This window comes from Pollachius pollachius (assembly GCF_949987615.1).
Source record: "Pollachius pollachius genome assembly, chromosome: 10".
In the NCBI taxonomy this organism is placed as follows: Eukaryota; Metazoa; Chordata; class Actinopteri; order Gadiformes; family Gadidae; genus Pollachius; species Pollachius pollachius.
In genome coordinates, this window is record NC_136943.1 from 6,006,420 (window position 1) to 6,020,924 (window position 14,505).

Below are 14,505 nucleotides of genomic sequence, written 5' to 3' on the forward strand. Positions count from 1 at the left end.
GAGAGAGAGAGAGGAGAGAGAGAGAGAGAGAGAGAGAGAGAGAGAGAGAGAGAGAGAGAGAGAGAGAGAGAGAAGCTTTGGTTGGATAAGAAAAGAAAACCAAGCTTGACAAATGCAAACACATAGATAAGAACTTGTGTTTCAGTCATAAAGAGGCACCGCCTCTACGTTCGTGTGCGCTTTCTACTGTAGGGTGTCGTTTATTTCCAAAGGATCATGTTTCAGTAGCCATCTGTGTGCTACAAGTTGATATTTCTCAGCATTACAGACTGTTTAACGGTGTCCTGTATCAGTGGAGAACAAACACAGCCTGTGGCCTTTTATAATGTAGTACAATCCTACCTGAGAGGCTGTGAGGTCATAGCCCAAGGCCATGTGCAAGGTGAACGTGCACACACTGGCGATCACCACGACGACCGGAGCCACACCCACCGTGAGGCTCTGGACAACACCGGCCCTTTCTAGAATCTTCTTCTCCTCCGTACGCACCTCTTTAGAGAGAGGGAGAGAGAGAAAGAGACAGATGTAGTAATGTAAAGTCCTATATAAATATTTACCGTACCGTAGGCCAAACCACGAACAACAGAGAATTAGGGGTGGGTTCAAGGGTGTGGGCGGTTTAGGTATTAAGAGGAATACTCGATACAGGCATCGGGGACTGGCCACACACACACACACACAAGGGGACAGAAATAGAAGGCGCGGGGGGGGGCAGAAGGGGCCGTATCCATACATGGTATGAAAGAGACCGACTTCTTGCCTCTCTCTCTCTCTCTCTCTCTCTCTCCTCTCTCTCTCTCTCTCTATCTCTCTCTCTCTCTCTCTCTCTCTCTCTCTCTCTCTCTCTCTCTCTCTCTCTCTCTCTCTCTCTCTCTCTCTCCTCTCTCTCTCCTCCTCCTCTCTCTCTCTCTCTCTCTCTCTCTCTGTAAGGATTCCACAAGGCACCTACAACCTCGTTCTACAAGGCACCTACAACGGGGCAACCATTACCGGCACCACTGCACCATATGGACCTTTCTGTTGTATTCAGCAGAGGTGGAAAATGTGTGTGAAATGTGAAACGAGTGAAGCTAAAAAAAAAAAAAAGGTTTGTAACTCCCAGGTGGACCCGACGCCACAGAGCGAACATCAGGCATTATCGGTGTCGGGCGTAACGGCCGCGGAGACATCACAAACACAAGAGCTGTTATTGCGAGTCGGTCCTCTCGAGCAACGCGGTAATCGGTCGATAGAGGAGAAAAATAATTACAGAGCGAGGCGAGAAATACAATAAAAAAACACACAGTTGGACTAAAAACGAAGACTGGTGATCACAGGGCACCGAGGTGTGAGCCACACTCCTACCTGGATAATGTGGCACACGTTGAAGTAAAGATGTGAGCGGCAGATCAGCACTAGGCTGCACAGGGGGCTGTGCAGACCTGCTCTAAACTCACAGCCACCCGGATTAACCTCCAAGATGAAGGAGTCTTCTTTGATTGCAAGGACCCGACTGGTCAGGGTAGATTGCTTGCTACTCCGGGGGGGGGGGGGGCTGAGTTTAATTTAAGGAAAGATAAATTGGCAATTTAGTTTATAATTTGCTGCGTTTAAATTAAGCGGCTCTTCACTAAGGAGACGGCCATTAGGAGTGGTGCAGAAATAAAGCCGGTGGGAGACTGCATGCGTGTGTGCGGTTGACTAATGCTGGACTCGGGTGAAGTCGGCTGACCACAAAAAAAAAAAGAAAAGCACAAAACAGGAAGTCCCGTTGGTTTGGAAACCCTGCTGAGTCACGGTGACTGCGGCGCTTACTGTGTACGTTCTGGGCGAGGACATCCTCCCAGCAGTACATCTTGATGAACTTTATGCAGCCGAGGATCTCGTTCATGAGCCTCACACGCCGGTCCGTCACGGTCACGCACTTCCTGCGAAAGTACGCCGTCAGACGCGATGCCAGCATCTGCTCGTCGGGGCAGAGGGGAATGGGAAGCAGGAAATGATGACAGAGAGAGTCAAGCACGGCGAGGAGGGGAACTGAAACCAGAAGCAGACATCAGTGGATCTTAAAGAGCGACTCGAGGTTCGACAGCGGTACAGATGGTGTTGCTGTTAACACCGCAGGCGGTCCGGGTGTTATTGTTGGCATCGGTGACCTGAACTGTCCTGCACAGGAATGGGAGTCCCTGGGAATAAATAGCTCTTGCACGGGAATACGTTGGCCTGGAACCAACACTGAGGCCCGAATCAGATTGACATTGACCAATGACTTCTGTCGTCGGGAAATTCGGCGAAAACAATTACACATTTGACACGTCCCATCCTCTATCTATTGGCAGACATGAAGGGGAATTACATTTTGTAGAGGGCAAAAAGTAAAAAAAAGAAAAGAAAAAGGCTTTCACTTATAACTTTTGCAATGGGCAGGACAACTCCAGCGGGGTGACGAGAAAGCAGGCAAAATATTGCGTCAGGAAAAACCTCGCCCGGGACTTTGGGAGCGTCTCTGGTTCCGGGGAATGACACCCGGCCTCAGAGCCGCCTGGACGTGCGAGAGGCAACGCGGTGCTCTGAATCAGAGCCCTACATGCCGTCCTTAGCCTCACCATGGTCGGGTAGAAGAAGATGAAGATGGCCGAGCCCACCAGAGCGGTGGGTCCCAGGAAGCAGGTGGTGTAGACCAGGCCCAGGAACCCCACCAGTGGCCCCCCGGCCAGCAGGCAGCCCATCAACACCGCCTCGTACAGCCGCTGCCCGTCGCTGGAGCAGATGTTGATCAGCTGGACGGGGAACACAGGAACACTCAGAACGTCTCCAACACCTCCCAGAGCCTCTCCCAGTATTCACACGTTGGGTGATGGCGACGGCGAAGCTAACGTCGAGCCGCTCTGAAGGTAACACGAGAGCACGGAGCTGACACAGAATGGAAGCTTTATGTCGACTCTACGGACAGGACGGGGAGAGCGGACAGGGGGTCAAATCAAACTTTATTTATATAGCGCCTTTCGTGCAAAAAAAAATGCAATAAAGGGTACTTTAGAATACAACGAAAAATAACCCCAGAAACTATAAATAAAATGGATGCAGAAACTGCTGAGCTAAATAGGTGTGTTTTAAAGGTTATTTTAAAGGTTTTCCCAGAGGCCGGCTGTTCCAGAGGCCAGGGCCACGGACACTAAATGCCGCCTCCCCGTAGGTCTCTGTCCTCAGCCGGGGAACAAGTAAAAAGCCAGAGGACCTGGGGGGATCTAGATGGAGCATCAGAACCATCTCTGACCAAGTATCCGGGCACTAAACCCCGGCCCGCCGCTCCCCATATGCAGCGTGCGTAGGGCCCCAATTACCTGGGGGCCACCAAAAATTAAGGTTTGGAAAAAAAAACAACCCAAAAAAAAAAATTACATTATTGAATTACAAAAATATAGAAATTAGTTATGAAGAGGCCCACCGTTGTTTTTTCTTAATTGTATAACCTATCCCTCAATTTCTGCAATTGAGATGTTTTTACCTAATGTATAAAAATATATTCTGTAATATATTAGGTAATGGTCGGGTTACTGACGACGACCAGCACCGGCCCTGGCTAAACCATTGGGGAAGATGGATCGAAAAGAAAGAGAGGGAAACATCACGCAGCATACGACTGCTGCAGGTCAGCTCCTTAAACAAGCGGGGGTGTCGCTAAACGGCATATCGCTACTACGCGGAAAAACAACCAGTGAATGAACGTGGATGCTTGTGTGGCTGTGTCTTGAGTGCTTTTGAATTCCTGCAGCAGTACTGTTTTTATAGTTTCCATTTGTTTATTTATGCGTACTACCTCAATGGCCTTTTTGGAGGTAGCACTTCATTTCGTTGTATCCGTGACGACGACAAATGAAGACGGATCTAATCCGTTCCAACCAGCGGCCCCCCACCCCCCTCGCCCCTACCTCCCCAGGGCTGATGTCCTTGGTGTTGCGCAGCCGGAGGATCTTGTGGAAGGCGAAGGTGAGCGCGGCGCCCCGGAGCCTCGCGGCCGTGCGGTAGTTGACGGCCCACATGAGGGCCAGCGACCAGGAGCGCAGCAGCTCCATTAGGACCACGCCCGCCACCAGGGACAGGCCGTAGGGCAGCCCGCCCGAGGGGCTCTGGGAGTACTCGAGCAGGGCCCGCACCAGGACGGCCTGGGAGGAGCCAGGGCCACGGGTTGGAGAGCCGGGGGGGGGGGCAGAGGGGAGTTTGGGGGGGGGGGGGGGGTAGGAAGGAGGGAAGGAGAAATGAAAACAAAGAAGGGTGGAACATAGGGAAGTGACTAATTAAAGAAAAGGATGAAAATGGATGTCGAAACTAAGTAAAAAACATTATAAAAAAACGGACTCAGCGAAAAGAAAAAAAGCTTTGACGTCCATAGAGATACACTACGTCTATATGAACAGACTTATATGCTGACAGCACCGTACCAACGCCAACAAATCTTGGAATGTGAGTCCAATACATCACGGTGCACTGTCCAAATCCACTTAATGGTATTAGCGGTTGTTGAATGCATGTAGTGTACAATGAGCCATCCCCAGAACAAACAGGCAAGCCTACGAACAATGCTCTCCATTCACACATCTGAGCACAAGGAAACTCTGAACAAAAGAGCGGAAAAAAAAAAGGGTTAGCATTTTGTTGCAATATTAATTACTTCTTTTTTTCGTTCTATTAGGGAGATTAGAACACAAAGCCAGAATCCTGGCAGAAAAAAACCCCTTCTGGCCTATTTGTGACCAAAGCGTGACTGGGCACAAACCAGCTAATCTGCGTTCCTGCTGTGGGCTTCCCTATCTAGGCTTTTGTTATTACGTTTTTCGTTTCAATTTCCAGACCGGCGTGAAACAGGCTGAAGAGATTCTGTTAAAAATACCGTCGGACTCGGGATTCAAACCGGCGACCGCGCGACTGAAAGGCCCGCGGTCGGCAGACCGCCCGAGAGGAGGAGAGAGAGAGAGGGTACTCACAGGCCCCACGAAGCCGGCCACCATGGTGAGCAGCAGGGCGAAGATGGCCACCAGCATGCGGGTCTGGCAGAACCTCCAGAGAACCCGGGTCAGGGAGGCCCCGTCTTTACCGCCTCTCTTCAGCTCCTCGTTCCACATGGACTCCAGTCTGGAAGAAGCGTTGTAATGTACACGACAACAAGGGTTTTTAAGCAACTACAGCGTTTTGGGCGGCAGTCGCTCAGGAGGTAGAGCGGGTTGGCTGCTAACCGCAAGGTTGACGGTTAGATCGCCGGCTCGAACTAGAGTGTCGAGGTGTCCCTGAGCAAGGCACCTAACCCTTACTGCTCCCGACGAGCTGGCCGTCGCCCTGCGTGGTCGACTCCGCCGTTGGTGTGTGAATGTGTCCAAGAACGGGTGAATGTCAGACAACATTGTAAAGCGCTTTGGATAAAAGCGCTTTATAAATGCAGTCCTTTTACACTAATTATGGAGGAATAGTTGTAGGATAAATCATTAATGGGACAGGAATGAAGGAATAAGTTACCATGTTTATTTCAGACATTGGTAGGACAATTAAAACTTTCTACATGATAAGGAGATGAGTGTTTTGTGAAAATACGAATATCCAGATTTTTTTTTACCGAAGCTGTTCTTGAGGTGAATAAAAGCTGATACTGCTTCACACACACACACACATACACACAGACACACACACACAGGTGAAAGAATAGGAGGAAGCTCTGAAAACTCGGCCTGCATTGCACACAACAGCAGTCCAAAGGAGAGTGGAAAACAAACACCAAACAGTGGGGAAGGAAACAATCTCAGCAGCACGCCATCGCACCACCGCTAAATAATAAAGGCTAGCCGCGGGGCTGAGCGAGGCAGATCCACGATACCCGCGGGCCCCGCACGCCGACGCCACATCGTTCACCGGCCCCACCGCGGGACAAGGTCACGCTGGCCCGTGGTCAGGTGCCGGCTTTTCGTCGGGTTGGAATGATACCGTCCGTTAACGAGGCTGTTGGAATTACCGCCATTAATGCTCAAAGATCTGGCTAATGCTGCTAACGCCGCGGCGGCGCTGCATAATGTCCCATAAAGGGGCCGACGTATCTTGTCGGCCGAATGCATGGCTGCTAATGACTCTGTAAAGGCAGTGTGGAGCACAGCTTCTGAGGCTCGTTTAGGCCCTAATGGTTTTATTAAAATGGTATCAGAGACAGCGCGACCGGCCGACCCGCTCCCAGTGCACAGCGGCGCGGTGCTGCTCGTTATTCCTGAGTGAAATAGTGCTAGGAAGTGGGAACTGCAGTCGGTCTCTTTTAATCGTACCTATATATATATATATATATATATATATATATATATATATATATATATATACACACGTATGGATGGATGTAGGGATGGATGGATGGATGTAGGGATGTATGGATGTAGGGATGGATGGATGGAGCGATGTATGGATGGATATAGGGATGGATGGATGGAGGGATGGATGGATGGATGGATGGATAAATGGATGTAGGGATGGATGGATGGATGGAGGGATGGGTGGATGGATCGATGGATGGATGGATGGATGGATGGATGTAGGGATGTATGATGTATGGATGTAGGGATGGATGGATGGATTTAGGGATGGATGTAGGGATGTATGGATGTAGGGATGTATGGATGTAGGGATGTATGGATGTAGGGATGGATGGATGGATGGATGTAGGGATGGATGGATGGATGGATGGATGGATGGATGGATGTAGGGGATGTATGGATGTAGGGATGGATGGATGGATGGATGGATGTAGGGATGTATGGATGTAGGGATGGATAGATGGATGGATGGATGGATATGTTTTAGCTGTGAGCGATCCATAAAACATTCATTGGGTACAATACTAAAAAATACTACAACAAACAACAATAAAAAAACTATAATAAAACTGGAAAGCCTTACGAACATATACCCGGTGTAGCTCAAAAACCCAAGTAAAGTCTGGTTGAAAAACAAAGAAAGTCCAGAACTTTCTTATAAAACTTGGTTTTTTTAACAGTTTCCCTGTCGGGCAACTTTCCTCAAGCTCTGAACAACACCAGTCCAATCTGAGGCGAGGGCCCATCCACCTCCAGCTGGGGTCTGAAAGAGCAAACAAATAGACACGAGGACGGCTTTCCCAGAGAGCGTAAACCAAGACATCGCATTTGATGGTTTGTACCTCACTGCACACTCTCAAGTGTCAACTCTCCCAGGACTCTCCCTCCCCCCCTCCCCTCCCCCCCCCTCTGATCCTCGCCTAGGCTGTTGGGTTGCATAACTGTCCTGGCTATGTAAACACAAAGCCAAGCCCTCAGCAGTGTTCCAGCCACCCGTGCCAAGAAGATCCTACACCATTCCCCTTATCTCGCAAACGTCGGGGTTGGAACACGTCATGCAAATGGACTGCAGTGGATGGCCCATGCAAACACCTGTGGTACAAGTCCAGACACATCCACGTCAGGCCTTCCCTCTCCTACTGACTCACTGCACACTAAGGGTTCAAACTTGTGGTTTCAAAGACATCGCAGACTTCGTGTTAAAAGGAGTTCACGGGAGGCACTGTTCTCACTCTCCCTTGCGGTGATGATTGAACACAGAACGTCACAATATATGCGTCATCGGAAGTTCAGTGCATGAGGATACTTCCTCTATTGCGTAATGAACATACATCCACCTATCCTACAACACCAAGGGTGTCTTGCTGCCGTCATGTTTGTTCTAATCAGCGCTCTCGGTACCGGGTCTTGGCCAGAGGTAAGCTGGCTGATGTGCAAGGATTTCCCCTTTAAGTCAATGGTTTGAACCGGGGGCCTCAGAGGATGTTCAAAGGGTCCTCTGACGAGCGTGCGAGAGAGAGCGAGGCACAGGTGCACAACGGGTAGTCCTGTTAGTGACGTAACAACACACAGTCGCTGGACTCACACTCACCCTAATCTCTAATCCTCTCTATTATTGGACACCGTGTGTGTATGGGCCCATCTCCACTCTATTGGTCTGGAGGCTTGATGTTCTTCTGTTGATTCCCCAGCCACAGAGACTCCCTACATATGTTCAGACACGCATGGACAAACAGCAGAGTACACAGCTACATAGAGATAAGGTGTACACACACACAAGCTTGCACGATGGTCCATTATTTGCGACATGAATATAAGCCTCTTTGTTATTGGCAGGCACACGCGTACAACAGTACATTTCCGTAGTGTTTAGAGAAGGAGTCATCCTGGTTTTTATGAGGATCTGAGTTTTGCCCAGAATGTCAACCATTGTACTACTATTATGATTCAAGGTTTCTGGGAGTTGAAAGTACTTCAGGACAGAGGACACACACACACACACACACACACACACACACACACACACACACCTCATCTATTGTGCAACAACGGTCCCACTCGGAGGGGGCTAAGGATTCTTATGCCCCCCCAGGCATGCTTCAGGGGGTGCTTGTGTTTGCCCTGAGATGCCACATCAGTCAATCTCATACACGTGGGTTTCAAAACGGACCAAACTGACTTCGGTTGACCTTTGATTTAGAAAACATTCAGGGTGGGAGTAACAGCCCTGAATGTAACGGATGATTCAAATACAACTACGCCTCAATAAAGAGTGGAAGGATAAGTAACCAGGCCCTTAAAAAAATAAGTACACTGGGTAGAGTTCTAAATCCTCATGATATAAAGACTACCATTGTTAAATAGATATTTTAGTTAGCTAGTAGAGAAGACGCCATTAGTGGACTCACATATTCAGAGTCATTTCTTATTCTGTAGATAAGTAACTGTGGAGGAAATCCACCCAAAAAAACAACACATACGAGAAAGTTTGTTTGTTTGAAACTTTGACACAGCAACCAAAACCATGGATCCGAATCCAGAGGACTTTGTCACGGTCAATGCCCCCGCTCTTCGGAACCTGAGCTCACCTTTGGCAGTTGGTCTCGGCGGCTTCGTGGCACGACAGGCCGCAGACGTCGTCGATGCCCAGGCTGGACGCGCGGTAGGCCTTGAGCGCCAGCGGGGTTAGCCAGTGGAGGGTCATGAAGGAGAAGAGCCCCGCGTTGTCAACTGGGTGCTGGTGTCTGCAGGTAAACAACAAACAGGGGCAGGGGTTGGGCCGGTTAGGTGCTATGGATCACAACAACATGGGAACATGGGGGGGCGAGTGAGTGAGTGAGTGAGTGAGTGAGTGAGCGAGTGAGCGAGTGAGTGAGGGAGTGAGCGAGTGAGCGAGTGAGCGAGTGAGCGAGGGAGTGAGTGAGCGAGTGAGCGAGTGAGTGAGTGAGCGAGTGAGTGAGTGAGTGAGTGAGGGAGAGTGAGAACGAGAGAGAGTGAGTGAGAGAGCGAGTGAACGAGAGTGAGAGAGAGAGAGAGAGACGAGGCTGGGTTGAAAATGTCTTTCCCCTCATGATAGTTCAAACAAGGCCGAATATGTTTGCACAGCCATTCACAAGCTCTTCACAAAATCCGAGGAAGTGATGTCCAAAATGGCGGTGCAGGCTATCAGACCTCACGTGTTCTGACAGGGCGGTCTGCTGATGGGGGATAAGAGCCCTTATCTCGCTCACAGCCCTCAAGCCACAGCTAACGACGAACGTGTATGTACAGCAAGTGTGTACATACATATGTGTGGGTGTTTACAGAACGTGACAGTGTGTGTGTGTGTGTGTGTGTGTGTGTGTGGCTGAGTGACTGAGTGTGTGTGCATAGAATCATGTTTTCCTTCCCTAAGGGCCAAGCCTTTCCTAGGTTCGTCAGGCAGACAGGCTCATGACTCGACGGTCTGATACGTGACAGTCTATATCGACGGGTGTCAGGCTTGTTTACTTGTGTGTGATCCTGAAGGGCTTGAGCAGCTGCAGGCTGTGCCGGTACCGGCCCCGTTTCTTGGGCTCCTTCTCCAGGGCCTCTGCATCCTCTACCTCCGCTAGGGAGTCGGGGTAGGACAGAGGGAGGCCCTCCACACGCCCCGCCGACTCCAGGGCATCAGGGAACATGGCTGCCCTGTGGGGGGGAAGAGAGAGAGAGAGAGAGAGAGAGAAAACACACGTGTATAAAAAACACCCACTGTCAGCATCACAGCCATGCTGTCACTTAGGATAAATAAAAACGAGAGATGAAAACACACAGACATCAATAATTCATCAGTAGTTTGGCCCTCCGAGTCTCAGCGGCTCTGGGGGGGAACTCTCTGAGGAGTGGGCTCTTTGAAGGCACACCGGGGAGGCGAATCAATAGGAGACCCCTGACCCGTGACCCAGCCCCCCAGTGAGAGCGCACACACACACACACACACAGCGTTCTGCTGAATCACGCTGTGGGGGCCGGGGACTGAGCCGAGCAGTCACCCTGCTCAGAGGGCTGAGCCCCACGCCGAGACGCACCGCTAAAGCGCCTATCTATTTAAAGACGCCACTCTGCCCGCCGCGGAGCTCAGAGGGCGTTTAGAGGGAGACGCTGGTTTGAGCCACCGTCACGTTCTCTCACTCTCGCACACTGTCACTGATCCCCCCCCCCCCCCCCCCCCCCCCCCCACACACACACACACACATACACACACACACACCCGGTACGCCAGGGGAAACTGAGCCCTCCGTGAACGGAAGAGGGGAAGGCCACACGTGCTCACGGTGGCTGGTGTCCCGGGCTGCGTGGACATTTTCCGGACTCGCTGTACAAGTTAAACCTGAGAGCGTGAGCGGTCGCTGTATACACTGTACTGCGCTAAAGCACATTGTAAACACATTGCATCGGGCAGGCACAGTGGCAGGGCTTTGGGGGTAGAGAGTGGGAAGGAGCACAGTTGAGTAAGAGAGGTCCCGCGGAAGAACACACACACACACACACACACACACACACACACACACACACACACACACACTGTGAAGTTTGACACAAGGCTGTAAACTATTCAGCGCTATCTTTCAGGAGATGTTTGCCTGCTATTTTTCTCAAGTTTCCTTGACATTGGAGTTTTCAGATACAAAAAGAAAATACTGAAAAGAAAATAACTTCCTTCTGTTTAAATTGCTTTTTTTTTTCTTCTTGTGGGTTAGCAGCTCCAGGAGTTGTATTGATTGTTTTGAGCTGATAAAAGGATACTGTTGGTTTGGGACCCCACCATCGTTAAACTTTGTTGCTGTTTCTGTCAAGCAGGCTACGTCCGGGTCGGTGTAACATGATCTTGGTTCACCCGCTCATGATCTACACGCGTGAGTTAAAAACAGCAGCACTCACACGCTCCTCCAGAAAGCCACTTCACCAGTCAAACCGACCGGTAGACTGGGATGGCATCACCATGGGTTAAAAAACAACAACAAGGCAACTCGTTGATGGGTCAACACTACACAGAAGAGACAGGTTTTAATTTCGAAAAAATACACTTACATGCAAGTCGTGACTCTTGGAGTCACTTGAGCAGTGCCCTTCTTAGGTCCTGAACAGTTATGACTAGGAACGGATGGCGGAGAGGTGGAGCAACTCTTTTTGAGCTGTCCATTAAACCTGTTGCTGTACCTCCGTGGACGCTCCTATGGGCCGCGAACACATGACCGCCCGGAGCGAGAGGGGCTGACGGACAGACAGACAGCGGTGGCCCTTTCTGAAGGCTGCACGTCTGGGTCCGTTCAGCTGTGTACTTGTTGTGTGCCTGGAATAAGTTGCTGCTGCTCACCTCCAGTTCACTAATAACCGCGGGGAGAGGAATTCCCGATATTTCGCTGACGTCAGAGCGGCTTGACCAATGGGCGTGCTTGTGTTGTCGCCGTAGGAACGCGGAGATGAGGCACACGCCGGGTTTTGAAGGAGCGTTGTCCGGAGCGCAGGCTCCTCTTCGGGGCGAGGCCTCTGTATTTTGCTGCGGGGTCCTACCCAGGCACTTACCCGGTCCTCATCTTGCGTCCACATTTTGTTTATATTGAATTCTTCAATTCAAATCGAGGACGCTTCTACAGTCTTATCAGTAGATGACGACTCTTCATTGGGGTTTACTTAGTCAAATATTAATGTACATGCGATCATTCCCCCTGTAGGCTATTAGTCGTTGTTGATTTTTGCGTTGTTTTCGTTGTTGTTCTAGTGTGAAGGATCTCTGATAAGGTGTGTTTATTTAACGTCGTTGGTAAAATAGGCTTATGGTGTTTCGCTGGAAATATTCCGCGAATCTTACCTAAGGAACCACCACTTCGAAAACCAAGAGAAAGCATGTGACCAGCGTGTGAATCCCTATTGTGTGTAGGCCTACCTATGTAGGCTACCACGTTGCCAGAATGGTATATGGGAACCGGTGGGACGTGAGACCACCTCAAATAGGAACGCCCCCCGTGGGCTGACAAAGGTGCTGTGGCTGTCAAGCAAGGAGGGCGACTGACCCCTGTTGATGAACCGTGCTCTATCATTTTCTTTAATTAGAAACAGCCATTTTCTTCAGGCCTGCCGCCTATCGTCAATTATTATTATAAACCTTTTTTTAAATTTAATTTGTATAGCCTATAGTATACTTTATTAAGTCGCTGACAACATAGTGGTGCATGGCTTGCTACATCACATTTTACACATCTATTAGTCCTGATAGAAAGTCCTGATCTATTAAAAAAACACTGGTCATTCAAAATCAAAAATCATTTTTGGTACGTGAATGTAAACAGTTCTGTGGGACGTCTTTTCTAAAGCTTCACTCCCCGTCAGCTAGAGACTGAACCGTGTCTGCAGTTTGTCAACCTATGTGGGCTGATCCAGTGTCTTGCGGCTTAGGTTTCTCTGTTCGTAATTAGATACATCGGAGGAGTGACTGATGTGATGTCTCCCATTTTAGCCTGGGAAAGATGTCTGATGACAGGGCTTTTGATGTAAACGCATTGTTTGGGTAAATACATTTTACCACAAGCATGCATCATCTCGAACCCACTTGGGTCTCAAGCCCTGCCACGCTAATGGAGAAGACAGGCAATTAAAATCCTAACAAAGGCGGGTTTTCAAGGCCACACCGGAAATAAACAGGGATTGTTCCACGTGGACAATAAGGTCAGATATAGGCTTGTCTCAGTCTGCAGTATATCAAAGCCGGCTATGGAATAGCGCCAGGACCATGGGCTGGCTCTCTGGAACATGGCTGTGTGCAGTGTGCATTTCTTCAGAGACACCGTATCGATCCGCTGACTTTATGGCAAACCTCTGACACACGGTGGAAAGGCGATGAATAAACCACCACCGGACGACAGCCCGGGCCCTCACCTTACTGCAGGGAAACCTGCTGAATGCTGGCAAATGAGGAGGTAGAACCGGAGATCGCTGTCCCTGTCCCTCTCCCTATTCCTATCCGTATCCCTATTCCTATCCGTAGCCGTTGCCGTATCCCTATCCTTATCCCTCTTCTTATCCCTCTCCCTCTTCCTATTCTTATCCCTATCCCTCCTCCTATTCTTATCCCTATTCCTATCCGTGTCCCTATTCCTATCCGTATCTCGGGATACTAATGGGAGATTGAGGCTACAGAGTTGTTTGATGTCAGAACAATGGATTATTTTTGTCATGTTGTACTTTCAGGTATTTACCCCAGACATTATTAAACTGGAGTTCATCCTAGCAGCACTATTAGGGAGGTCATTGATTGAAATGTCGGCTGGGTTGTTTGCAGGGAAGAAATGATTTCTTTATTATCACTTGGAGTGATGAAGGAATGAGATATTTTCCATCAATACTCCTTCTTTAACTACTTCTGCAGTTCAGGGCGCAGTGGATTGATGGCGATTAAAGCAGTCCCAAGTGTCCCTTCTTTTTTATGTTTGGTTACCTATTCAGTTAAAAACATTGTTAGCAAAGGCTGTTGGGTGCATTTGCTGCAATATAAAGATTTCTTGTTCCATAGCTTTTCCAATGAATATATGCAACCCTCTCAGTCCAAAGTCACGGCCCTTTCAATGGGATCGATGTCCCCTCCTAACAGAAGTAAAACTTTATAGACACATTGTCACCTTGTTTACCTACAAGGAAAATGTGGACATTGTGGCACGTGACACGACCATGAACAGAAGACCTCAGGGCTGCTGCAAAGTTCTTGTCGCGTCTTGAAGCAACAGCCTGATTTCCGACTCCAAGGAAGAGGACTCAACCGGAAAGAGGCAAACACTTTATGTTGTAGTCACATGGGTCCCTGAGAGCGCCGTTGGGGTGTGCTCAAGCCCCACCACACTTCACCGGTTTAGTTCCCTGATGAAGTTCGGAGGGAGAGGCTGTTACGGCAGTGAGGCCCCTGACTGTGTCTCAACACGGCCCAAACGACTAGCACACCTCGCCTCAGTGACTCCACCATCCCGCCTCGCCGTCGACCACGGACTCTGGAAGCCCCCCTTCCCCTTTTTCTGTGGGGACCGGGGCTTAGAGGTTGACTACCAATCGGCTTTAATAAGAGATCGCCCATGCATTAAGGAGAGCTCAGTGGTTGTCACTGTTGATTTTGTTGGAGCCCGTCCTTGGGAGACTGATGAAAGTGTGCAGCAAGGAGTCAGAAGGCATTAGGATG

The 14,505-nt window shown here is 49.6% G+C and overlaps 1 protein-coding gene across 1 annotated transcript in view; it reads right to left on the minus strand.

Moving 5' to 3' along the window:
- LOC307081629 (ATP-binding cassette sub-family C member 5) overlaps positions 1 to 11,658 on the minus strand; it is a 31,128-nt gene extending 19,470 nt beyond the window's left edge. The window contains exons 1-8 of the mRNA XM_079744880.1: positions 11,373 to 11,658; positions 9,813 to 9,989; positions 8,912 to 9,067; positions 4,965 to 5,112; positions 3,912 to 4,145; positions 2,586 to 2,759; positions 1,795 to 1,942; positions 335 to 491 (exon numbers count right to left, since the gene is read on the minus strand). Coding sequence (XP_079601006.1) covers positions 335 to 491; positions 1,795 to 1,942; positions 2,586 to 2,759; positions 3,912 to 4,145; positions 4,965 to 5,112; positions 8,912 to 9,067; positions 9,813 to 9,989; positions 11,373 to 11,374 — 1,196 coding nt within the window. The 5' untranslated portion in view covers positions 11,375 to 11,658. The remainder of the gene's footprint in view (positions 1 to 334; positions 492 to 1,794; positions 1,943 to 2,585; positions 2,760 to 3,911; positions 4,146 to 4,964; positions 5,113 to 8,911; positions 9,068 to 9,812; positions 9,990 to 11,372) is intronic.
- Between the last annotated feature and the right edge of the window lie 2,847 nt (positions 11,659 to 14,505).